General features: G+C 40.2%; 1 protein-coding gene across 3 annotated transcripts in view; it reads left to right on the top strand.

The window, feature by feature from the left end:
- Nucleotides 1-26,414, top strand: part of kcnd3 (potassium voltage-gated channel, Shal-related subfamily, member 3) — a 143,574-nt gene that overhangs the window by 104,438 nt on the left and 12,722 nt on the right. For all 3 annotated transcript variants that reach the window (XM_028582487.1, XM_028582488.1, XM_028582486.1), the window contains one exon: nucleotides 18,234-18,402. In XM_028582487.1, the coding sequence (XP_028438288.1) occupies nucleotides 18,234-18,402 (169 nt within the window). The remainder of the gene's footprint in view (nucleotides 1-18,233; nucleotides 18,403-26,414) is intronic.

Below are 26,414 nucleotides of genomic sequence, written 5' to 3'. Positions count from 1 at the left end.
ATAGGCAGATGGAAGGAAAGTAAAAAGATGGAGGAAAAGATGAAGAGCACCAGATTTAGAGGAAAAGATGTGTTCATTCCAAGCTGGTCAAGGGGGGAGTGGGCTTGGAACATGGCAGAGGTTGGCTGGCACACCAGCTGCTTGGGTGCAGAGACGGCAATGAGGGGAGCAGAAGTCTACATAGCCAGCTGGAGAAGGCAGAGAGCAGAGCAGAATGAGTGGTAGAGAGGACCGGGCACGCCGGCTGTCAGGCAATCTGTACAAGCTTTAGATACAGGTGGGCTAAGAGACAAAAATTCTTCTGGGAGGACTTGAGCTAGCACAAGAGAATACAAGAGACATGGCTGAGGAAATGAAAAGAAGCTGGGTATGTGTACACATGTCTCTATCAGCATCTGTTATCCCTGCAGAATGATTGCAGGTGTGAGCACATGAGTGAAAATGTATATCAATCCAACCTTCAAAAAGGAAACAGAGCTAAACATGCATTGTAAGTAAGAATAATTTTCTAAGGAACTGGCACTGTTTTATTTTTTTCCAATACAACACAGCCTAGTACATGACACAAGCATGTGTATTCTTACTGTGCGCCTCCCTTTCTCTTTCTTTGCTTTTCACCCTCAGTCCACACACACAGTATATATCACATGAGCAGTATGAAAGCTATCCCACTAAAAAGTACTAGATGCCAAGTGCCTTACAAAAAAGCATAGAACCGCAACCTGGCCACAGAAGTGTCAGATCCTGTATAGCGACATACTGTACAAGAACACACCAGGCTGTGTGTGTGTGTGTGTGTGTGTGTGTGTGTGTGTGTGTGTGTGTGTGTGTGTGTGTGTGTGTGTGTGTTTGTGCTTGAGTGGACAGGAGCCAGATAGGGATCCCAGCCAAAGAACAAAGTTTTATACAGAGCACATCTTAAAGGCAGGGTGAGAGAGCAGCTCATCTGCCCACAAAGAGTGGCAGAGGTTAATGCAATCCCTTTAAGTGGACATAGAGCCAGTTAAGAGAATCAATCAAAAGAACAAGAGACTAAATAAGTCATTAAAGCACTCTATTTGTTTTTGTTTTTTTATTATAAACTGACAATGCATTAACATTCTTCCCTGAGTGTTTATATTTAGGAGTGGTTTGATGTTTAAACATGTAATTAGTGTTTATGGCTTTTCTTTCCTAGTCTAGTCTAAGATCCACTTGTTTGCTGATGAGTCTGGTTAGCTTGAATCATGATGTACGTTGGTGATTTTGTGTTATTGACCGATGCTTTTGGGTGCTGTGAGGAATAAGAAAACCATAAAACAGTTCAATTGTATCTCATCACTGCCTCACTTTGAAGTGCATTTGCGAGTGTTGTTTGTACATGTGTGCACATGGGTGGAAGGAAGTCGGGGGGGAAGGAAGGTTTCGTGCAGGACAGCCTGACAGATTGGCTATCTGCAGCATTAGAGATGGCTGTCTGATGGATTAGTATCAGTGGCATTAGCAGTGATGTGTGATGGAAATGATTTGTGATGCCTGGATTCCCCGATCTTCTATCCTCCTCAACTGATCCCATTACAACACAAGACTTTAAACCATCCTTAAAGGAAAACGCCGACTTATTGGGACTTTAGCTTATTGACCGTAACCCCCAGAGTTAGACAAGTCGATACATACCCTCCTCATCTCCGTGCGTGCTGTAAGGCTGTCTGACGGCTCCAGCGGCATCAGGCCAGCACAGAACATGCAGGTGAATGGTTCCAGTAATCCTACTGCTCCGAATAAGTGACAAAATAACGCCAACATGTTCCTATTTACATGTTGGGATTTGTAGAGTCACAGCGTGTACAAAAAACAACGTAACCATATTCTCAGATAGGCTTAATGCAAAGCAAATCATTCCGCCCAAGTACTATATTCTTCCGCCTGAGAATATAGTTCCCGGTTTGTTTACTGTTAGAAGATGGCTGTGTCTCATGTTACGTTGTTTTTTGTACACGCTGTGACTCTACAAATCACAACATGTAAATAGGAACATGTTGGCGTTATTTTGTCACTTATTCGGAGCAGTAGGATTACTGGAACCATTCACCTGCATGTTCTGTGCTGGCCTGATGCCGCTGGAGCCGTCAGACAGCCTTACAGCACGCACGGAGATGAGGAGGGTATGTATCGACTTGTCTAACTCTGGGGGTTACAGTGAATAAGCTAAAGTCCCAATAAGTCGGCGTGTTCCTTTAAGCTAAAGTGTGTGCATGCGTGTGCGTGCATGTGTGTGTGTGTGTGTGTGTGTGTGTGTGTGTGTGTGTGTGTGTGTGTGTGTGTGTGTGTGTGTGTGTGTGTGGTGTGGGTACAATGTGCCACAAACTCTGATCTAAAAGCTATTTGTGTTAAAGCCAGCATGTTTCCTTCCACCTTCATTCATCACCATGGTTACTAATTGGTTTATAGTGCATGCTAATAAGCTGTCCTTTTCATATTGGCCCATCCTTTCAATGTGGGAAATGTTGCTTTTTTCTGTGCTATGGGTTCATACCCAGCAGTCCTACTGAGAGACGCTATTTTTCCCAGCCACTCTTCCTTTGAAGGTTATTTTCACGTTTGACCTTGAGGAAAACTGACCTCTCTGAAATTAAAATGTAACAGTGTCTCCCTGTAGCCTGCCCTTTTTTCTGCAGTTCCACCCACCTACTGCTCTCTCAGTCTCTCACTCCCAGATCAGTCAAGACACAATCAGACAGAATCAATACATGAAATGTAAGAATAGGTCAGCGTGAACTGTTCACAGCTCTGTGCCACACTACATCAAAAGACGTCTGGTCGCTGTTTTGACAGGCAATATATCAAGTGTTTTCATAGTACGCTACTTTTTAAATAACGTACTTCATTTTCCAAATGATTAATAATTATCTGGTGAGTACTTTTTTTATGTATTTCCATTAAGAATGGCTTCTCAACAGAGTTATAGTTCCTGCTCTGACTTTGCTTTAGTTAAGTTTGCAGTGTGCTGTATCCACAGTTGCTCCTGCAGTTGCTGTAATCACATTACATGTCAGGATACGTGACTAGCTAATTGTCCCATCAAAACCCAACCCAGCAACCCAACACTGCACCCACACCCACCTGACTACATGCTGCCAATCATTGCCCTGCAAGACCAGCACAGTCAAAGCATCAAATAGCTGTGCACGATCCGCACATTAACCTCCATCTCCATTCTGATTCAATAACAAGGGCTGGTCATTGTAGTGTTGAGTTGCAGTGTGGGATAAACCTTGCGTGGATATAGGCTTACAGAAGGAGCTGAGATGTAACTTGGCCTCACACTAAAGGGCCTGCATGTCAGTTCAAAGGATGCCCTTATTTAGGTGGAGGGAAATGCCAGGGATGAATTAGTGATGTGTTTGAAAGCTCCAGAGCAGTGGAGAGCAGGGACTGGTGGATAAATAATGTCTGTCATAGTACAGTAAACATTGCATGTGGGTGGATGCATGTGTGTTTTGGGGGAGCACAGTATGTGCTGTGCTGTATAGTGCATACTTGAGAAATTGTACAGCATATATTTACAGTGACACTTGACAGCTTATTTCTTGCACCCACACAGCAAAACAAAAACACCTACATGCACACTTCCCCCACCTGTCTGTGCTGCCTTGCACTGCTCTCTTTCCTGTTGTGAGTCATCTGTCCAGTTCGAACACACACACACACACACACACACACACACACACACACACACACACACACACACACACACACACACACACAGGTGACAAATTCCAATAAAGCAGTTTTCCAGTATGTGTGCACAGACTGTCTGACATTTGGTCAATGCCCTGGGGTCTTCTGCACATCCATTCCACCCCAGCAAAGAGGCCTCCTCTCTCCCACAGGTAGACTCCCTGGAGCTCACCTGTTATCTCCCTGCCTCCTGTGCCTGAAGCTGTCCCTTGACTGCCCAGGGTGCTCCCTCTGTTGAATCATACACACGCACAACAAACACACATGCCAGTCTCGCCAGGCAATGAAATAGGACAGGAGGCTGGGCTGGAGACACCTCTCCTGAGTCTCAATGATGCCCTAGTTTCTCCTGCAGCCTACTTTTCTCCACTTACACACACATACCGACAGCTACCTTCATCCGCAAACACTGACCCGTGTTGACAGGCTGACTGTTGTTGTTAACTATTGCCACGGTCGGTTTGGGGAAATATTAATGCATTAAATATGTGTAACAGTATTTTAGGTGCTGCCCATCTAAGCCAGCATTCACTAATTACAGTTTTAGCCTGCTTTTCATGAATAGACATGTCAAGTGATGATGACAGGTTGTTATCTCCGAAACTCTGACTGAACAGCACATTGACCAGTCTTAAGCAAATTTAGAGGCACCAGTTAGTTGCATTGACTGCCTCTCCATCAGACTCGTTCATAGATCACTACAGTCGATGCTGCTGCTGTGCCGGATGCTGATGAGAAGAGCCATGTTGGCCATGTTCGTTATCAATAAGTCAGGCAGTGTAAAACTATGTGTGATAAGCTCAGCCTGAGCGAGCCAGTTATCTTGGCCAGAGATAAACAATCTGACAGAGACATCTTTGATTCAAGCAGCAAATTAGGGTCTTCCCTTCCATTATACGACTTAGGCGCTGCGAAAGCAGTACATAATATCGCCGATGAGAGCGAAACATCTACCGGTCATTCCATTAGAATGCTGGGTCAGAACTGGTTGTTTACTAATGCGCCATGATAACACTAATTGAGTGCCAAATTGCTAGGTACAGTAGTAAGCGGATAGGCACAAGAAGACTGTCACTCACTGTAAGTACTGTGCCTGTTTATAAATGTAAATTTTCTATGCGCTGTGAATCAGTAACATGTTTGTTCAGTAGTAGTTTACCATAGGCGCCGCTGTTATCATCAGCGGAAAATAAATCAATAACACAACAATAGCAGTTAGTAACATACTCAAGACATTATGTTTTGAACACACCTGATGCACCTGATCCCCCCCAAACCCCAATGGCTGCACAACACCTAAGCCCTCCAAAAACCCAGAAAAAAACCTGAAATTGTGTGTATCAACTCTTGCTCTCCCCTGAATTCATTTTCAGTGATGGAGCGAGATCGACCCTTGTTGGGTATTCTTCTGTTGTGTGAAGTGAAACAGATTTTTACTATATTTTTAACTTGGTGTATGTAGTTTAAAGCTGTATAGCACCAAAAAGAAAAGTGTCTCTGAAGGTGTGTTTCTCAGAAACTGGTTGAGTATAAATTACACTAAAACCAGATGGGCAGAGTGCAACCCGTGCTGGCCCTGCTACCACAAATGAGTTTTGCTACCACTAATGGGTAATGTTGCTCCGCTCTAATGTAACCTGTCGCTGATGTTAATGTAACCCTTTTAACCGCAGTGACATGTCACTCTGTATGCTGCTAAGCGTTGCAGCACTCCCGAGGTCCCTATGACAACAGGCAACATCAAAGAACTGAGAATAAGAGCCGACTTGGTGTTGAAATGGAGGATGGATGAGAAATTACTTTAATATTTTTTGGGTGAGGCTCACTGAAAATATCTAAAAGAAAATATTACCAAGACATATAGACAGGGAAGAAAACACACAAGCAGGCCCTCATGTGCGCAATTTATTATATTTCCCTTATTCTCACACCATTTAGGATTACAGTAGATTGCATGGATCTGTTTTAATTGATTGGATAGGAAACAATTAAATCATCAAAGTCCACAAGCTACAGGATGTGTAGCATGTAAAATTGCTTCACCTGTGGAGGCACATGGGAGCTCAGGCAGGAACGGTGAACCTGAGCTTAATTAATTTCCATCTCCCTTTGGGAAAAAGTTCAATACTTTAGTCAAGTCAATCATTATAGACTTGCCGCACCACTAGGGCCTTTTGAGAGGCCTTTTTCTTATATTGTGTTTGATGGCACATTTGGTTTCATATTAATGTACTGAATTTGAATTGGGCTGCGAAAATCTGGCAGTAGCTCATTGGTGGAGACCTGAACCAGAACCACAATAATTGTATCACCGTTGAGTTTTATGTTAATGTATTACATTCACATGCAGTGCAAGAAATGTAAAATAGCAACACAAAGGGACAGTAACTAAATGTGGAGACTGCCAGCACACACACAAAAGCACACAAACATGCATGTGCTCACTCTGTTTCACAAAAACGCACACAAACCTAAACAACACGAACGCGCATGTTCATCCTCTACGACAGGAGGAAATGGTCTGGCAAAGTTAAACAAATGCAATCACTGTGACCTGAATGGGACGCAGAGTAGATCTGACGTCCTGAAATGTGTTTCACCATTCTCTCTCCCTTTTTCTATTAATTTATCTCTCATCCTTCTGTCTCATTTGATGTCTTTCTCTGCTGGGGTCACCCTCAAATCCCACAGCTTTTGTTTCCTCCTCACTACAGTCTCTTTTTCCACATTTGCATTTCCCTCTCTACGCCTTCCTTTAAAGTATTTTTTTTTTCTCTCTCTTCTGTGTCTGTTCCTTCTTCTCTTTGATCCCTGTGGAAAGCTGTGCTGAAACCAGTCACCTGGTTACCTTGCTGTTATGGGCTCACTGCAGCATGTAGATGACCCCTGAACTCTCAGGCTCTGACTTTTCTCTTTCTCTCTTCTTTCACTTCCAGCCTTATCTCTCCACACAGCCTCGCTTCTTTTAATCTCTGAACATCAGTTCCAGCAGGGGTCAAGCACAGGGAGGACATGGAAGGTTGGGCATGAACTTGGAATTAGAGATGTCCCGATACCGATACCAGTATCGGTATTGGCTCCGATACTGCCTAAAACGCTGGTATCGGGAAGTACTGGAGTTTATGCACCGATCCGATACCACGTAATAAAGCCCTAAAGAAAATCTACATTAAAGTAGTTTATTTATGTTCTTTTTCCGTTATAACTGACTGTCAAACTGGAAAATAAAAGAAAGTTCTACGACATTCATTGTTTGTGTTTGTTCATGTTTCACAAAGAGTTTAACCTGAGCCAGACCGACAACAAAGATAGAAATCATATCACATCCATACAGGGATAGTAGTATACAGCTGTTAAAACATAATGAAATATATGACACACTGGTATCGGATCGGTACTCGGTATCGGCCAATACGCAAGTTCAGGTATCGGAATCGGTATCGGGAAGCAAAAAAGTGGTATCGGGCCATCTCTACTTGGAATGTGTGTTAAACGAAAAAAAATCTAAAAGAAACAGATATGATAGATCAAGGAAGCACATAATATAATTCTCACACTTTATAATGCTGGTGTATTCCATTTTAGACTTTGTTTAGATAATGTGGACCTGCCGACACAGTCTCATTTAAAAGTTTGTTTCTAACAGAGTCCTGCACTTATAGTAGACTTGAGATAGATAAAACACCACAGCTATCACTGAAGTTTAAATTAAAATACAGTAGGGAAAAGTAGTTGAAAGCTCTGGATCCCTTTGCCAGACTAGCATAGAATGCAATAAAATACAATGTTTGTAAAAAGTCATGAAGTCGCTTGAGTTGGCCTAGGTGAATAGAGAGACAGGGAGAAGACTTTCTCTTCTTAGTGGAGCACAACCTATACCTTTTAGGCCCATTCCAATATAGATATTATATAGATATAATACAAAGTAAATTTAATAAAGATATATCAGCTGACTAGTTTTTAACTAGTATTATTTGTACATGAACAAATAATTTAACAGCTTTTGGGGAAGATCCCTTATATCTAAGTTATTTAAGGGTTGTTGATGAAAAGATACTGTACGTACTGAGGTATGATATTTTACAGGTGAACAATAAACTTTATTATGAAAAATTAAAGAAATGGCTGGAAATAATACAAAATAAGTAACCATAACTAAATTTAATCAAGAACAGTAAGGGTGAAATTTAGAAACAAGAGTCTACAGCTATGCTAGCAGCTCTGTGAGGCTGCACTTTGAGCTAAATGCTTATATATTGCAATTGCTAATTAGCAATTTACATAAAGTACACCTGAGGCTGATGGGGATGTTATTAGTTTTGCAGGTAATTGGTCATAAACCAAAGTACTGGACAAATTGAAATTTTAACCGGATTATGGCGCTAGATGAAAAGTGAAGTGTTCACCAGGGTTAATACAATTTATCCTGAGGAGGACATAAGTGTGTGCACCTAATTTCACTCCATCCAATAGTCATGGTGGCGCTAGAATAAAATTCAGGGGATCACCAAGTCAGTAGGATTCATCCTCTGGGGACCATGAATGTCTATAGAATTCCACGGCAGTCCATCCAATAGTTGTTCAGATATTTCAGTCTGAAACAAAGTGGTGGACCAACTAACAGACAGACTGATATTGCAATCCTTTGGGCCATGGCATCAGCATGACTGAAACATGTGGCCTGTAACATATGTGCAATATGTACTGTAATTTCATTTTTGTTGCAATTCGATAATCTAGCATCCAATATATTGTTAAGACTTTGGACATTATGTGGTCTCATTCCTTTTTTACCTCTCCCAACCTCTCTCCTTACACTGCTGACTGTAATGTCACACACTATTAGAGACATATAGTACTGGAGTTGTGCAGGTTGTAGCTGCCTTGCCCACTCTGTAAATTTGATTCCTAGGTGAAAGATCTACATTGTTGTTGTCTTGCATCGAACAAAAAAAAGCAATCTCAGAATTCAAACATTTCTCCAGAGATTTGTGTTTCAAACTGAGTGCAGTTAGTTCTCATTAGCAGTTTAATTGAATCACACTCTCCTCCTCTCTTCTGCCACACCGACACACTCACTCCATGTACCCATCTCACAGAGATAGATGGATTCCTGTTCCATTTACCAGCAGCTATTACTGGTTTTAGCCATACATCCACTTGTACCAGCCCTCCATGGCTTGAAAGTATTTCAGCACTTGTAGAGATATGTCTATTCTCAGACGTGTGTACATAACCACGCTCATACGCATAATTTTTTTTTTACCACATGCACACAGGCAGATGCACAAATGTGTTGATGGAACAACTATTTCTGTGAATTAGGCAGTATCCAGGCAGTCAATAGTGCAAGCTTTGGGGACTCGTCCTATCTCAGATGTAATTCATATTTAAATGTTATTATGCTCCTTCTCTTCTGGTAATTGTGTTTGCACTTCCTGGTTACTCTTGGAAGTGGATTCACTGAAGCGTTCTGTTGATAGCAGTCTGGTAATCGCTAATTACAGAGGTGCATACACATACACGGCCGCACACACTCCTTCTCACACTCATGCTCACACACAAATGAGCATGAGTCCCTGGCTATTATTCACCAACATCCTGGCAAATAAATTGACTCACACTGCTTAATGGGACTCTTCTGGAAAACAGCATCTGTAGCATCACATGTAGGTTTCTAAAAAGATGTTTAGTAGCTTTGATTAGGGCTTTTCCACTCACTGCAATGAATTGCTGGACCACGGGAAGCTAAACTTGAGCAATGGGGCGTGATGGAGCACCAGTGGGGCAAGGAAGTGATAACCACCAGTTGCCGAGTATTAATTTTTAAACCTTAACTCTGAGTTAACACAACACAGATTTATATTTATTTTCTTTATTTATTTGATGAATGTAAGTCTTATATTCACTCTCACTTTAGCTCTGTTTTTAGTCTCCACAAATATGTTGCTCTTTTGCAGCTAAATTGGCCACTATATACACAACTAGCTGGTGAACAGCCTGACAGTGTCAACCAGCAACTGTCTGCTGGTTGTTGCTGGGCAGGTAGGGGTTTGATGAGAACGGTGAGTGGACGAAAAACCACTAAAGCTATGGTGCGTTAAATCTAAACATTGAGCCGGAAAAACACTGACACGCTCTGCAGTGCTGAGGGTTGATAATTCTCTGTGGGTTCATCTCTACCAGCATCCTCTTTATGCAAGTAGCGAGGTGAGCCATTGTTGATATAAAAGATGATTATAACCCCTTTAATATCCCTCATTTGAACAATAGTTGTTTTTTGTTTCCGGTATACAACAGACACATCAAAATAAGTTAAATTAGCTACTCTAACCTCAGACCTTACATAATGAATATGTTCCTTTTATGTGTTATTGTTTTTGGGGAAATACCATCTATTCTCATTAGCAATAAGCATATTAAGCACTGGCTTCAGCATAGTGATCATTTTTCTTTCAAGTTGTGCTACTTCTAACAATTGTTAGAAGCCTAGTAATGACCAAAGCCCATAGTGCAATATTAATTTACTGTAACACAGTGATGGTGATGCAACACCAAATGATGCCGTACAGTTACTTAAAAATAATGCAGAGCCTCTGGCCAATCAAAATCAAGTATTCTCCTTGGCCGTGGTAAGTCAAACTATAAAGTATACAAAGCTGTGAAAAGTCAATGTTGATGAAACTCTGCAAAGTGTCAAAGTTAGTCCAATTCCAAGTCATAATGTAGCAAACTGGATGTGTGTTACAGAGAAATGGTAGCAGTCCCTCAGTGTGATTCCCAGTAAGATTGGTTGTCAAGTGAGTGATGGTAATGACCTTTCTTCTGTGTGCAGTGCAGTATGAGAGTAATGCCCTTCACTTTATTAAGTTATCTGTGTTTCTTTCTCCTATTCCCCTCTCATCACTTGACAAATGTAAATGAGAAAATAGCCTATATGTCTCTTGGTGCACCCTGGAAGAAACTGGATTTTTGCTATAGTCTTGCAGTTGTGGTTGCTTTTGTGTGTGGATGAAAAAGGAAACACTGAATAATGTAGCATGTGTGTGAAGAGATTATTGTAGATTGATTATCCTGATATACAAGGGCAATCTAGCTAGCAGCTATGTACAGCGTGCTAACCTCAACAACCCAGCTGTATTCTAACGTCCTTACTAGCTAGGCTACTTACATGCTTGGGTCTCTGGGATTGACAGTGTTATGTTTAGAACATAGATATCAGTTTTAGAAAATGTGTGCAGAGGTGTTCGTGATACTAATCCCTCATGAACTCTGCAGAATTTGGCCAGCCATCTTCTCTGCGTGGAAAAGCCAACAACAATACTTCCTCCCGAGTGATAGAGACAGAGAGAGAGGAGGGGGGCAAGGAGGGGGGCAAGGAGGGCTGAGCGAATCAATGTAGTGCCATTTGAAATGGGAAAAGAAAAATAGAAAATCAATATGTTGTAGTCAATGTTGTAATGTACCGGGCCACCACAAATAAATAAATGTTTCGGAAACACTGCCATGCAGATTTTGCAATTGCAAAGTTGTTATCTCCCACTTGTAAAATGCCAAACTTATGTGATTGGAACTTAAATACAGCACTTTTATATTGCTGTTACATTCACATATTAAATGCAAGTCCTTAGCATTACAGCAATACAATGGTTAATTTCAGTCTTACAAAATCGCCAAAGCTCTAATTGACCAAGCTTAGTATAACATGGAGGTGAATGATGGTAAATGGCTGCTGGCAGTAACATTTTGCTCTGATTTTCACATTTTTTACATTTTCCCTTGCCATTTTTCTAACCTTTTACAAATATCTAGGTTTATATTGTAGATATGTACACTAAACTGTTGGCAATGGCCTTGTTTGGAACCAACAAGGCCATTGCCGCAATTAACATGCTAACATGTCAGGCTGCATACTGTGAATACCTCATGGTATTCTTGCTGTGAAAACCCCATGCATAGTTTTTATTCTATATATAGTGTGTATATATATATGGTTGTGGCCCTTCAAATAAAGTGCTGACCTGGTCCATCTTTGACATTGAAAAATAAGATATGATTAAAGGCTGTCATATGCAGCAAGCATCGTGTCTGTACACCTGAAAAAGAAAGGCTGACTTTTTTTGAGGGGTCACAGAGTGCTGCATATCTTTCTCAACTGCTCTCTTACATTATCTTGTGCTCTAGCCTCTTCTTTACTATCTGTCTACCTCAATGTATCTCTACCTGTTGTTCCTCCACCTCCTTATTTCTTGATTTCCTGCAGTGACATTTGTGGGGGTGATTATAGATGGTTGCCCCATCCCTGAAGAGCCATGTGTCAAGCAAGTTACTTCCATCTGATTGACTGGCCATGAAATGTCAGATGAGACTACAGATGGATGGATGGTTGAGGGTTAAAGGCCTGGAGAAACAATATTTTACTCTGCTGAAGCTAAAGGAGCTAAGCTTCATTGGCCTATGACAGGTTTCCCAATAAAAATGGAAGTCTACTACCACTTATGGATATTTTTATGAGGCATCATCATTTATGGCCACTGTAACACATGCATTTTTCACAGTGGAGCTCAGCTGTAAATAGGAATGGATAAATATGCTGAAATAACTTTTTGCTTTCGATGTTCATAATCAATGCAGCCATATTTTATGTTCACTGTATTATGATCATACTGAATGTCATAATCTGGAGCAGAATTCACATATTCTTCTTGGTTTTGCTATGGTTGAGTGATAATTAATTATTATATCATCATAATGATATAATTAGCAAAGTTATGTTTTCTGAATTAGCAATTAAAAATCAAAACTAATGAAAATAACTGTTGCAGTTGTTTTTCACATGTCATCCTGATGTAATGTATAACAATAGAACACAGTTGAAGAAATAATTAGTTTGACCATTTTCTATTTGATTTTGCATACATTTGCCATAACCTGATAGAGTATATTGATATTTCAACTTTATCGCCCAGCCTGAGATTTGCTGCCTTGTTTGAATTGAAAGCCTCTGGAAACTTCATATATTACACATTTCTCTATAACCCTGAATAAGCAATATCAAAGTAAAAAAACAGCAGGTGTAATTTATTAAGAATTTAACGTTTAGAAAAAGCTCATAGAAAAAGTTGTTTAGGCTTTAGCTATGGATGAAAGATTGTGTTGTGACCACTCATTTGTTTGTGTGTGTGTGAGAGAGAGAGAGCAGGCGCTATATTGTAGATCAAAACTATAGTAGCTGTCCATGGTGCTGAAGAGTCCCAGCTTCCTCAGCAAATCTGCTGTAAACTGCAGACCCTGATGACCTAATGTAATCCAGGGTTAAAATAGCCTAACTCCCTATTCAAAATGTTTTAAAATTAGCAAATGATCCCTGATTATCTCGCAGACTGAACCATTCTAAGATACTTGGTCAAATCTCAATTGATAATGATTGATAATGCCTGAAGTTATGTTTAAACAAATGTAGTATGCCAGTGAAAGAATACTAAACTGTTGGCTGCTCACTTTTCTCAACGTGTAACCCTGTATCTTCAGCATTATTTGACCACATAGCCCATACCGGATGTGCTGATCTGTTATGCGAATGTGAAATAAATCTGCTTTTCTAAAGGGTTATGCATTTATATTAGTATTTTAAATCTACCAGATCATTTAAGCTCTTATTTTAGTATCATTATCAACATCAGTATCACTGCCTCTGATTTTGCTTAACCCATACATTTTTAGTTATTCATTTTTAATAATTTTCAGTTTTCCTTAATATTTAGTTTTTTTAATTTAATTTGTATGTGTTGTATGTTTAATCTCTCTAATAGGAGCCACTTGCTCAACATATACATTCTTTTCTTTTTTAAATTTTCTTGCTGTGAATGTATATATACTCCACTGACTTGCACACACAGACACATACAGATGCAAACTAAACATACCTTACACATACAGTAGAAACACAAACCCACTCACTAACAGTGAATGCACTGCCTCATCAAGTAGGTGATTTCAGTCCTCCGGGTGGTCAATCCACCGCAAGGGATTGTGGTCCAAGCAGAACCACTTAGGCTGTATCTGAAGGGAACTGAGAAAAATTGCAGAGGACAATTGCAGAGGAATCACATGGGAGTTGGTCTGTAAATGGAAACCCAACACTTCACTCTCTCTCTCTCTCTCTCTCTCTCTCTCTCTCTCTCTCTCTCTCTCTCTCTAAAATAGAAGCTTCTTTCATCCTGAATATATAAATAAAATGGCATTATGACCTTGCAGCACATACATAAAAGCGGTTTATGATCCACAAAGTGAAACCAAATTCCAGCAATAAATGTTTACTTTATGACTCAGCTCAGTCAGTCAGTTAATCTCAAGCTTGTGCAGCTGCTTTTTTAGTATACCCAAAAAAAAAATGACTGTAAGAATTGTAGATTTTACAAAGCATGTATTCATATAATTTGTATAAACAATGTTTATTTATGCTGTCTCTTGATTATGGCCACTTTCATACTTGTTGTTTTGTATTGTACTTGTATGCGGGCTGGATTCATCAGCAGGTATTTAAGGGGATGAACTGTGCCTTCTGACTTGACATGACATGACCCGCCATCACCACAAATCAGTTTCTGTCAGCCCTCAGACCATCCCTGATAAACCCATCCATCACACATACCTTCACAAGAGCACTTAGTCCCACTCAATAACTCCCCATCTCTCCGTCCTAGGCTTTCTTAATGTAACCCGCAGAGACCCGTCCCTCTAACAATGGGATGTGACAACCCTGACCGAGGCCTGACCTGCCCATCTGAACTGGGTTTTTAGCTTATGTGTTAGTGTGGATCTGTGTGTTTTTGTGCACATGTGTATGAGAGAAGGCAAGAAGGCTGATGGAGAGAACAAACCTCCAGGGTGCACTGCATCTACTGGAAAAATATCTCTCCCTCCAGTATACTTCCTTTCACTGCATATCCATCTTCTTCTTTTCTCAGACATTTACCTCCATCCCCACATTCAATTAAGTATTGCAGAGAGAGAAACGTCCCCAGCATTCATCCACCTTTCTTATCACATGTGCACACACACACACCCTCACACCACTTATTACAGCTTTCTTTTTTCTTTAATGTGTGCAAGCCCAGCTTTATGTCTGTGCCATGTATAATGGCTCAGAGATGGTATCATCAGAGACAGGCCAGCTTGACTAAATGGGAGCGGCAAATTGACTGTAGTATTAGGAGAGAAGGGCCTCTTTCAGGCAATCTGATAGGATCACATTAAAGAAGGCTTGCAGATGAATATGATTATCTTTTCATTCCTCCTAATGGAGACATCTTCTTAAGAGACGAGGAGAATAAAATGTGTTGTAGTGATAGGGCCTTTGTACCACTGATGGGATTGTTATTGCCTAATTTGGGTAGAAAGTCCATTAAAGTTCTTGGAAGGGACAATGAATGTTCTCTGTAAGTATACTCTTAGTTATGGCTGTGGACCAGTGGTTCACTGTGTGTGGGCAGTACTTTGCTTTGTTGATGCGAAAACCACCCTCCACTTAAATAACTTTATGTTGGGCTTGTTTTTGCCAAACTCTGTGATGTGTGTGTGTGTGTGTGTGTGTGTGTGTGTGTGTGTGTGTGTGTGTGTGTGTGTGTGTGTGTGTGTGTGTGCGTGTGCCTTCTGCATTTTTACTATCATCAACAGATTGTGACAGAAATGCTTCATTAAATTACAAAACGACTATCATGAGCACAACTTCTTAAGCAGATTATTGTTCATTTATGGAGAGCGTCTGGGATACTGTTAGCCAAGTCCTCAAATAACAACCAGCCCTATTCTCTGTGATCCATCAAAGTGGATGAATTTGATGAGTGCTATTTAGAAAAATGTTTCTGGATATCTGCAAGACTTGAAAGAAGTATTGATATGTTTTTTCTAGCTGGATAATATGATTACTACACCAAGGGCCTGTGTGAGCTGTGAAGCATGCTGCGCAAAAAGGACACAGAGTAACACAGCAGATACATTTATAAAGATGTGTTTTCAAATACTTTTTTCACAACACTCATTTTTTGTTCAGACTGGTGTAATTGTGTGCATGCATGTGTTTAAGAGTTGTTTAGATTTTGCATATGCATGCATGCGTAGCAGTAACAGGTGGATTGACTAGATGCCAAGTACATTACATATGCATCAGGGGACCAATGCTAAATGCTGTTATATCCTTGTGTTGTTAGTATCCATGTGAAAATGTATCCATCTGTCACGCAATAACCTACAGTGTTAATGAAGGATCAGTGGAAAAGAGGCATTTTTCAGAAATAATATATTCAAAACTATGGGGAGATATGATACATGTGGGTTTTCTGTGTACATACACTCAGTTATCACAATCAGTTTTTTTGTTTAAACTGTTTTAAAGAAGTGTTGATTAAATGTTATTTTCAATTTGGAGGATGTAGTTTATGGTGCCGTTGGGTTGTATTGCATTATACTGAGAAGTGTTTCTAATATTTTGTCCAGCCTGTTTATATAAATGAGGGCACACGAAGTATTAGAAACAACTCTCATTATAACCCAATACAATTCAACAGCACAAACTGCAGCCTCCAAAATGATCATAAAGTTGAATCAGTATCCCTCTAAAGCTGTTTCAACACAAACTGAACATTATAACCTTACTGAAGGTCTGTAGTATCAGACTGCATTAGTTTTAACAAGATGTACCTAATAATAATAATAATAATAATAATAATAATAATAATAATAATAATAATAATAATAATAATAATAATAATAATAATAATTTATTAATTCTGAAAGGGGTAATTACAATGTTTTCACTCTGTTATTATTACACACATTACACACAGACCTGAATTACACATACATGCTCAGTACCTATACATGCACTAATGGAGAGATGTCAGAGTGAGGGGGTTCGTTGCCTTGCTCAAGAGCACCTTGGCAGTGCCCAGGAGGTGAACTGGCACCTCTCTAGCTAACAGCACTGACAACACCGATACGCAAGTGCCCACTTCCAGAGTGTAAACTTAAGCAGATGTTTTGTGTAAAGTATATGTGTGTGATTCCATTAGTGCATGACAGTAGCTTAATCTCTCTGTGATTCCACCTATCCGTGGTTTATTCACACTACAGCTAGCTGACACACCATATCTCTCGATTTTCGCTGTTTCTGACACATCACATTGCTTTCTAAAGGGATGAGTGTGACTAGCTGGAGAAAAGACATATTCCCTGGCAACATTTTGTTGCTGTCTTTCTGGCTTTGCTTCTGCTGCGACTTTTCCTGTCAGCCTCTCAGCGCCAACCAAACTGCAAATTTGCACAAGATATGTTCACAAATGAGTGTGTCCATTAATCATTATCTTATTCGTACATTTACCCAAGAGAATCTGTAATATGCACACTGCAACACATTGAGCATGTGTGCTTTGTAGTAATTGTACAGTTGGATTGGATTGGCAATAATAATTTACAGTTAAATCACAAGCTACACCATGATTCTGTTTTTCATATGATGGAATGAGTTTGATAAATACAAAGGGAAAGTTATCGTTTGCAATAAATGAGAAGGTAGTTCTTGAGGTTACATGAATACATTACATAATTTTGACTGACTAACAGGTTTATGGAACTCACTAGGGGAAACAATGATTTGTGTTCAAAATGCTACCCTATTGATGTAAAAAAATAAACCTCTTTCTAAAATCAGTCTTTACCTAATTATATGAATGGCTGGATGTTTAAATGCTATTTGTTTCAGGTTTATTTGTAGTGGGACTTTTAGTCAGTTCTAATAAATTCAGTATAACTTCTTGTTTAGCTGGAAGAGGAGAACAAATTACCTGCACTTTTTACTCATGAATAAGAAAGGAAGACCATTAGAAATAAAGGTTGCTTTTCCAACTCAAGTTGTGCTCTTTTAGCTTTGAATTTCTTCTCCTTCCACTGTTAAATCCTGCAGTCTGGCTTCTTCCTTAGGAAAAAAGGAGGGGGTTTAATATAGTTATTGTAATTGTGTTATCTGTCGTTGAAGTCAAGATGAGATTGCTTTTGACTTGCAAATATTTCAGATTGAATTGGGCTAAATGACTTTTGGGAAATGTCCCTGGCATTCACCATGTCCTCCTCTTTTTCTCTTCTCTAAAGGTTAATAGTATCTGCTCTTGGTGAATATATCTGTGGAATTTACTGTGCCATTCAGTGATAGAGGAGGTTTGGTGGGAGCCTCTCTCTTTCTCTCTCAGGGTGGAATAAAGTCAGCAGGTCAAGCTTTATTCTGGCGGGGATGGACACATGCAGCATGAAGAAGTCCAAAAAGAAAGATGAAAGCCTTATGAAAGAGAAATGAATGGGAACCTTGTTGAACTCACTTATAGTGTGTCATATTGTGATGTGGAAGACCTCCTGTTGGCTGTATGTTACTCAAAGGGTGAGCTACACCCGACAGATTGGATTAAATGCATAAAAAGACGTTTCACTAAATTCTCTCTTTCTCCCTTCACCTTCCGCAGATACGGAGACATGGTTCCTAAAACGATTGCAGGGAAGATCTTTGGCTCAATCTGCTCTCTGAGTGGTGTGCTGGTAATTGCTCTGCCTGTCCCTGTCATCGTGTCCAACTTTAGCCGCATCTATCACCAGAACCAGAGAGCAGACAAGCGGCGGGCGCAGAAGGTACAGGTGAATACAGTCTTATTTCCCTTCAACTGGGCCCAGAGGGTTGGACCTCCAGACATACATACCTCATTGAGGGAGCTTTGACTTCTCTCTTACCCACATGGTTCAAGTCTTCCCTGAGACTTATGATGGCATGTGTATAATGCACATTGACTAACATCACGAGCAGTAGTTGTGTGATGCATATTCAGTGAGTATCACCATACTTTAACAGACCTTCTCCCTTGACATGCATACCTAAACCGTGACCTTTCTATTTTTCCATAGCTCTGCATAAATAGATCACTTTTGGAGGATTTTTTTAGAGCCAGACAATACTGAAAATTTAATCATTTTCAAGGTTAACCTAGGGCAGCTCAATTCCGGGTCTCAGTGGGATCAAGAGGCAGCCAGTCTACATTAACTGCGTCTTGTAATTTACATACATATATATGTGCATATACATTACATGATATTAAACTTCAGATCAATTTCCTGTTTACAGAATTTGTTAATATAAGGAATGTTGGTTGCACTCTCTAATCAGGGTTTGTCAGTTATACCCAATGGCTTTCTCAGTGGTTAAGTCAGTTAAATCAGTTAATCAGGTAACATTAATTAATGCTTTTTAGATCAGTTATAAGTCAGTAACATGAACAATGTTTAGGTGGCCAGGTTGTTAAACAATTCCTCTGGCAGTGGTGGAATGTAAGTAAGTACTGTACTTAAGTTCAAATTTGAGGTACTTGTACTTTACCTGAGTATTTTCTTTCCATGCCACTGTCTACTTCTACTCCACTACATTTCAGAGAAATATTGTACTTTTTACTCCTCTACATTAATCTGAAAAAAATATATAAATATCATATTCTCATGACCAGACCAAAGTATCCCTTTAACTCCACAACCTAAAAGTTATCATCCAAAAGCCCAAGCCTAAATCCTAAAATAGCCTATCAAAGAAGTGAATATCAGCAATTTCACATTATTTTCTCTGTTGGTCTGTCCTTGTGAGGAGATTTTATCCTTGTAAGAATAGCGATAAAAACACACGCAGGCACAAATTGGATGGATGAATGGATTATGTAAACTTGTTTTCAAACTGTGAAAGATCCTATCTTCCTTTGGGTAAATAGCCCAGCCTTTAGACCTTTAAAGAATCATGTTGTGGTGTGTCCATGAGCCAAACCGGGTAGCAGCATCAGCTGGCACACATACAAAACTGGGCTGGTAATCAAGCCTGAGGGCAAGCCTGACAGTTTGTGTTCTCTTGAGATAGATAGTAGTGCGTTTGTTTGGAGCTGGCAGACATGCACACACTGACACATATTTTCAGTCCATTCCTCTCTCTCATCAGTCTCATTCACACCTCTCCTAGCAAGCCTTTTTTTCACTCCCTTTGCTTATTTCTTCTCTGTTCATTTCTGCTCCTCTGCCTCCATCCATTCCCACTCTCCCTCTCTCTCTCTCTCTCACCCTTACTGTGATTACTGCCATCTATCTTGGCACATGCTCTGTGGTTGTAGTTTAAATCTGTTTATAGTCCTGCAGTTCGACCTTGGCCTGACCGGTGCCCAGTCTTAACTAACCTTAACCTTGTCTGCCAAGCAAGACTCCAGTGTAACACAGCCAAATGTGGAGGATGAAAAGACACAGACGGGACAGAATACGAGTTGGAAAGTTTGGAAAATTATCTAGATTAAAAAAACTGGTTGGAGCCGATGAGATGTATAGTATTGACGCAGAAAAGAGAGAGAGGAGAGGAGAGGTGAGGAGGAAGGCCAGAGGGAAGGAGGGAGCAGGAGAGGCAGGGGAGAGTAGAAAGGGGGACAGCTGGAGGCGATGTGTGTCCTAATGCTGTGTTCTTTCCTGAAATAGCTATTACCCACATGAGGAGCTGGAAGGAAGGTGTGCGTCTGTCTGTCTGTCTGCTTGTGTATGTATGTGCATTTGTTTAAATGCATGAATCCACGTCTGTGTGTGTGCGTCCAACATACTTCCTGTCAGTTTGGGCCTGACCTTGGTCTGTCCCAGCTCCCTGAGTGTTCTCCACTGACCCACAGTGTGGTGCAGTGTCCCAAACACAGCTACGTACCAGACACCTACACTTCCAGAAGTACCCACAAACTGACCAGTGTAGCATGACGGTACTGTCGTCATTAACCAGTACTAAATGACTCCCTTAGGCACTTGAATGCCTCCCTGGCTGCCTGCAGTGAGGTCAGCGATTTGCTCAAGCACCCATACATCCAACATAGGTTTTCTCTATTTCATAACAGCATGACTCAAATGTCTTATCATTGCCTTCATAATATTCCCCGTGGATGCCTTGATCCTTTAGAGCGTTATTACAAATCAAGGTCTGAAGTGCCAGGTATGATAATAGGTTTGCAAGTTTGATATTTTAGAGCATTTAGGAGATGCAATCGGTGTACCATCTCTCTCTTTTATTAGCCCGCAGGATTAGGTGTTGCTTAGCATTTAAGCTTGTGTGCTTAAGATCAGTGGAGTATGTCTTGAATTACATATTGTGCTAGTTTTAGTGGTATATGCTGTGGAAATTATTTCAATCAGGAGAGACCTCATTTCGAGTGAACAATTATTTATTGACGTATGCACAATAAAAATGATAAATGTTAATCTTTGGCAATTAGACCCCATTGTGACCTCATCGGATTCCCATTGTGACGTTTTTTTAAATGTAAAGGGGGTTGAGAAGCCGTGAGTATGTAGGATAGCTCCCTGATGGAGTCTAGACACTGGTGGTGATGAATGAAGAGGATGCTGAGATCTGGATGGATGAGAAGAGAAGCAAGTAAACTCTGGTAAGCTCAGACCTGGGAGCTGGAATATTGAACTGGAGGTTAACGGGGAGGAGGAGGGTCACGACGATTCACGCTGAAATGAGAGCTGACAATATTGACAGCACGAATGTGATTGGCTGATAGAGATTGTGGCTAAACCTGGTTGGTTTAACTAAAAGAGTAAACGCCCTCTAATCAGATGGTAATGTGAAGCAAGATGAGAGGGGGAGCGAAGTGAATAAGAATGAGTGAGTAACAAAAGATAGTCTTTCTGGCTGGACTTACGCTAAGCTTCATTTGATTTCACGTCCTAACTGGTTGTTGCAGCCTTTCCTTACTTCCTCTTTTTGAGCCAGGCTAGCCATGTGGCTCTATGGGTGGTAACGTCAGTCTGTCTAGAGGACGAATCCTAATGACTTTGGCGATCCCCTGACATTTCCTCTAGTGCCACCATGAGGCTCATATTTGTAGTTTAGAGATAAATATCTTGTTAACTATTGGATGGATTGCCATATAATTTGGTACAGATATTACGTTATAAAGGTTTTGTTATACTTTGGGGATCCCCTGACTATTCATCTAGTGCCATCATCACATCAAAGTTTCAATCTGTCCAATGCTTTTGTATTAATGGTAGTATGGTAAACATTACACCTGCTACATCAGCATGTTAGCATTGCCATTGTGAGCATGTTAGAATGCTGACATTAGCATTCAGCTCAAAGCACTGCTGCGCTTTAGTACAGCCTCATAGAGCCACTAGCATGGTGGTAGACTCTTATGCCGGCTTTCCACTGCATGGTACAGCTCAACTCTACTCAACCCGCTCTTTATTGGTTTTCCATTGGAAAAAGTGAGTATAGTAATTCTTTGGTACCACTGTAGAGGTTCCAAGCGAGCTGAGCCGATACTACAAGGTGGAGTTAAAACATTAAAGAACACTCGTTGGTCAGAGAGAATCGTCACTAGCGCAGCATGGGACAACCTGCACAAACCCGACCATTTGTTAATAGCCAAGCTACCGTCAATAGTGACTGCAATTTCTTTATTTACTTGACCCATTTTTTTTTTTTTAAATGTCAGCCCTCAAAACTATGCCGTACACTACGCCATACAAATTGTGAAGTATATAAGTTCCTCTGTTTGGTTGCCGATAAAAGGATTCAGCGAGTGTCGCATTGAAGAGATTGTTACGGCAGTTTCAGGCAGCATCGCTATAGCAACCAGCTTAGAATCTTACCTACAAAGAAAAGAGAAAAGCACTAGTACCAAAAAAGTGAGTCAAGTCGAGCCTCTGTGTACCATACAGTAGAAACACGTCATTAGTCTTGTATGATTGGTAGCAACTGCAATGGATTGTACTGCTTTTAATAACAACTACTGCTGGCATGTGTTGAGCTCATTACACATTACATCGCATTAGTTTAATGTTTTTTGACTCTAGGTTGGTAGACAACAGTCTCTCACACTATAAAAGATGGTAACCCCAGTGTGGAGGGTATATGATAGAGCCATCATTATTGTATAGTCCACTCTTTCACTGCTAATGATAACTGAGATCCTTAATGTCCCACCCGAGTCATGAATTAGTCAGGCATACCATATCCTTCAATACCCCATTACTACCGTCAGCATAACATGTAGTGTTCTTTAATGCTCCATAACCTTAATGACATATGACCTCAGCCATAAAGCCAACTGCTTAGCAAGTGTCACTCATCATTTACCATATGAAAATGTCATTTCGTCAACGTTTATTACCTGCACATTCATTCTTCCTCAGAAAATTTCTTAGAAAAAGGCTTTGTTTAATTGAGAGTAAAAACGTATAGCCATTCAACATTGCCTTTCACATTACTTAAAAAACCCAGGAGAGGAGACAGGAGGAAAAGAAGGGGGTGTTATTGAGGAGAGGAAGTGCAGCATTTTTCATCCTACTCTCTTCTCCCTGTTTTTCTCTCCTCACATGCTCTTCCCCCCCCCCCATTCACATCCATCTTCATTTAGGTCTAATTGTTAGCTGTTCTGGGTTCCCATTGCAATTAGCCATCCATCTGGGCGGTGGTAGATAGACAGCCCCCTGATCTATCTCACTACACAAAGGAAAGATACATGAGGATGTCACTAGTTGCTGTGTGGCCAGGAGAAACACACAGCTCAGACACAGACATGTATTCTCTATTCTGCCTCCCTATAGTCTTCAGTGTTATTACTTTTGTTCTACAATGAATTGAACACTGAGTTTAAGTCCTTCCGCATCTTTACGCATGATGCCATAACGTGATCCGAAACCGTGATCCAATCAGCAGGGGTTACTCTTTAGTTGCTTTATTTGCATAAAGGTAATAATATCCTCATGTAGGTCTAATTACAAATTCTGAATAGTGCACCTGAAAGAGGGCAGGATATAAATGGAGAATCACAAAAGGGCAAGTGATACAGAAGGATTAAATAAAGAGAGGGGCATGAATTTAAATGAGCTTAACTTTTAGGTGTACCCATGGTATTCTCCTGGATCTGGTTCTGTGAATAATATGTATTTGGATCTTTTTAGATGGACTTGAACACTTGTTTAGTAGCATAATCGTAATCAACCCCTTTTACCCACTCACTCAGGCATATGCATGTACATGTACAAGTTGCAACAAAAAGACTTCCCCATAGCCAGACAGAACTATTATAAATGTCTAAAAAGAAAGCATGAACAATGAGCCTCACACAGGAGCCAAAAGTGGCACCTACCAGTGATTTAATAAAATTTGCCGCCTTTACAGTGTTCTCATACATAATTTTCTCTTAGGTACGAATGAAATTCAGGAATGGTCGTTTTGACCATGTTATATGAGTCATGTACAGAGAGTCTCTTTCTCTCCCCTGACTTAAGAATCATAATGCCTTCATCTGAATGAATCTGGAGTTAGAATATGATAGAGAAATCCATGAAAATAAAATATACAACTTGCTAAATTAATATTCTGTTCACCACATCATCATGGCTTGCTGGCTTGGATTTTGTGATTTTATTGGTATATTTAGCACCACAAATTACACAGTTAAGTAACTTTTAGTAATATTTTCAACATTCTCAGTATTCTACGTTTTAAAGAATTTTTTTATCATCTAACTTGTGTGTTCACTCTATATCTGTCAGAGATGTCAATTTATGTGTGTGAGGTTTAGAGGTTCATGAATCAGACTTGGAACACTTGCAGGACAAACCAAAAAAAGTAAGACAGATGTATGAGAACCATTTTGCTTTATTTACAAATCACAGATATTGTAAAACCACCCATGAATATACCCTACAAAAACAAATGCATCTGTATCATGTGGAGTTGGAACAGTTATGGATCTTTCATTGACAAAATGGCTCAACAGTAAATATGTAACCTTGCCTTAAGTGTAAAGCAGCATAATCTATATCTCTCATTTTTTGTTTCCCATTATTTTTCTTGTGTCTGTGAAAAATCACTCGCCATCTTTATTTAACTGCCTCGTCTTTTTTCCACTTTGACTGGAAATCGTTCTCAGGTTGGACCAGTTGTCGTCCTCAAATTTAGCAAATAGTAAAATAACTGTTTGTTGCGGTTCTTGAGCATCAGATTGGCACGAAGCAGATGTGGCAGAAACAAAACAAGTCCTCCTCCCTCCTTCCCTTTCTCCCTTCCTTCCTCTGAGTCTCACTCCCTTTGCTCTAAATCATCCCAATATTGCTTTTCCCTCACAAGGTTGAAGTCAAAAGGTGGAGATGACTTCTGGCTGAGAGTGTTTTACCCTTCTCTAGACAATCAATAAAGTTGTTTGTGCTTGGGAAGAAGGCAGACTGAAAAGAGAGTTGGTGGGATGTTGATAGAGGACTTCACTGAGGGGGGTCAAGAGTTATGCTATGAAATATGTCCTAAACTTCATCATCACAGAGCTTTACTCTTCTCTATAAAGAGGAGGTAATCCAGGCTTAGCAAAGGTATTTTGTCACTGAGTGGTGTTAGTCCGAGGTTAAGCTGTCTTTGCTGCAGAGGTAGATATCTGTGGACCTGTGGAGGATTCCCACAGAATCAATTCTTTCCATCACTGAGTTTCCTGCCATTACCAACTCCCAGATGGGATGTTAGCATGTATAAAAGCAACTATTTAGATGACTGGCAGCTGCAAAACAAAACCAAACTCTTCCACAGTTATTTGTGCGTGCTTGCGTGCGTTCTTGTGTATGTGCTTGCCTGCGTGCTTCCTCATCAGATGGTCTCTTCTTTCACTTGTGTGGTTCCAAGGCAGGCCTGAGGCAGAACCTAATCCTCCTAGCTTGATTGCTCTACTTTACACTCAGCCAAATCCTATATAGGCAGTCTTGCGAAGGTGCCATGCATTTTTTAACTTTCACTTTCAACAAAATAATTACTTCTAACAAAACTTACTGGCAATGCTCAGAGGAGAATGCTATGGGAGCTTTTTTATATCATTTGAGGATATGCCAGTTTAGATTCCTCAACTGGCAGTGAATGGTGTTGAAATTAAGCATTTGTGCTGGCTTGCATCCTATACATACCTGCAAACTTGTCGCTTTTCGGCGAAAATCACCGTTTTGAATGGGAAAATGTCATCCACGTGAATCGTGTAGATCCGAAGAGTTTTAATTTTTTTTCTTGGGGGGCAACTCGGATATCGGTGCCTTATTTAGATGCCACTTAAATGCCTCCACTTCTCTCTGATGCTTCGAAAACAGACATTAGAGGAATGATGTGTCACCTTTTTCAGCCCTTCTGAGTTTGCAGGTATGCCTATAGCTATAATCTTTAAAGTGTGATTGATCCTAAATTGGGGCTTTGTGGCAGGAAGAAGGGGAAACAAAGAGGAAAAAGGTGTTTCGATCATTTTTTTGACCCTTCGGTGGGTGGAAACTTCTGGATTTCAACCAGTTATATTGAGCATCACTATTATGATTGGTTGGCGGGTGTTACAGTATCTTGGCTTTTTGCAAGCTACTGATTTTCCAAGTTGTTTCCTTTAAAGTCCTGAGTTAGTGAGAATTTCATATTTTTTTGTTTTGTGATGGGGCCACTATTTTTGTTTTAATTCATCTAAATACCATTAGTTATCCATCTATGTAGCTATGTAGAAATGGATACCAGTATTGAGAAATCATTTATTTTGTTATTACATTCTACGATAACATTTTCACTGTGTGTGTGTGTGTCTGTGTGTGTGTGTGTGTGTGTGTGTGTGTGTCTGTGTGTC

This window comes from Perca flavescens, chromosome 7 (genome assembly GCF_004354835.1).
Source record: "Perca flavescens isolate YP-PL-M2 chromosome 7, PFLA_1.0, whole genome shotgun sequence".
Lineage (NCBI taxonomy): Eukaryota > Metazoa > Chordata > Actinopteri > Perciformes > Percidae > Perca > Perca flavescens.
Note: the sequence above shows the minus strand (reverse complement) of the source record. Positions and strands in the feature narration are given on the sequence as shown.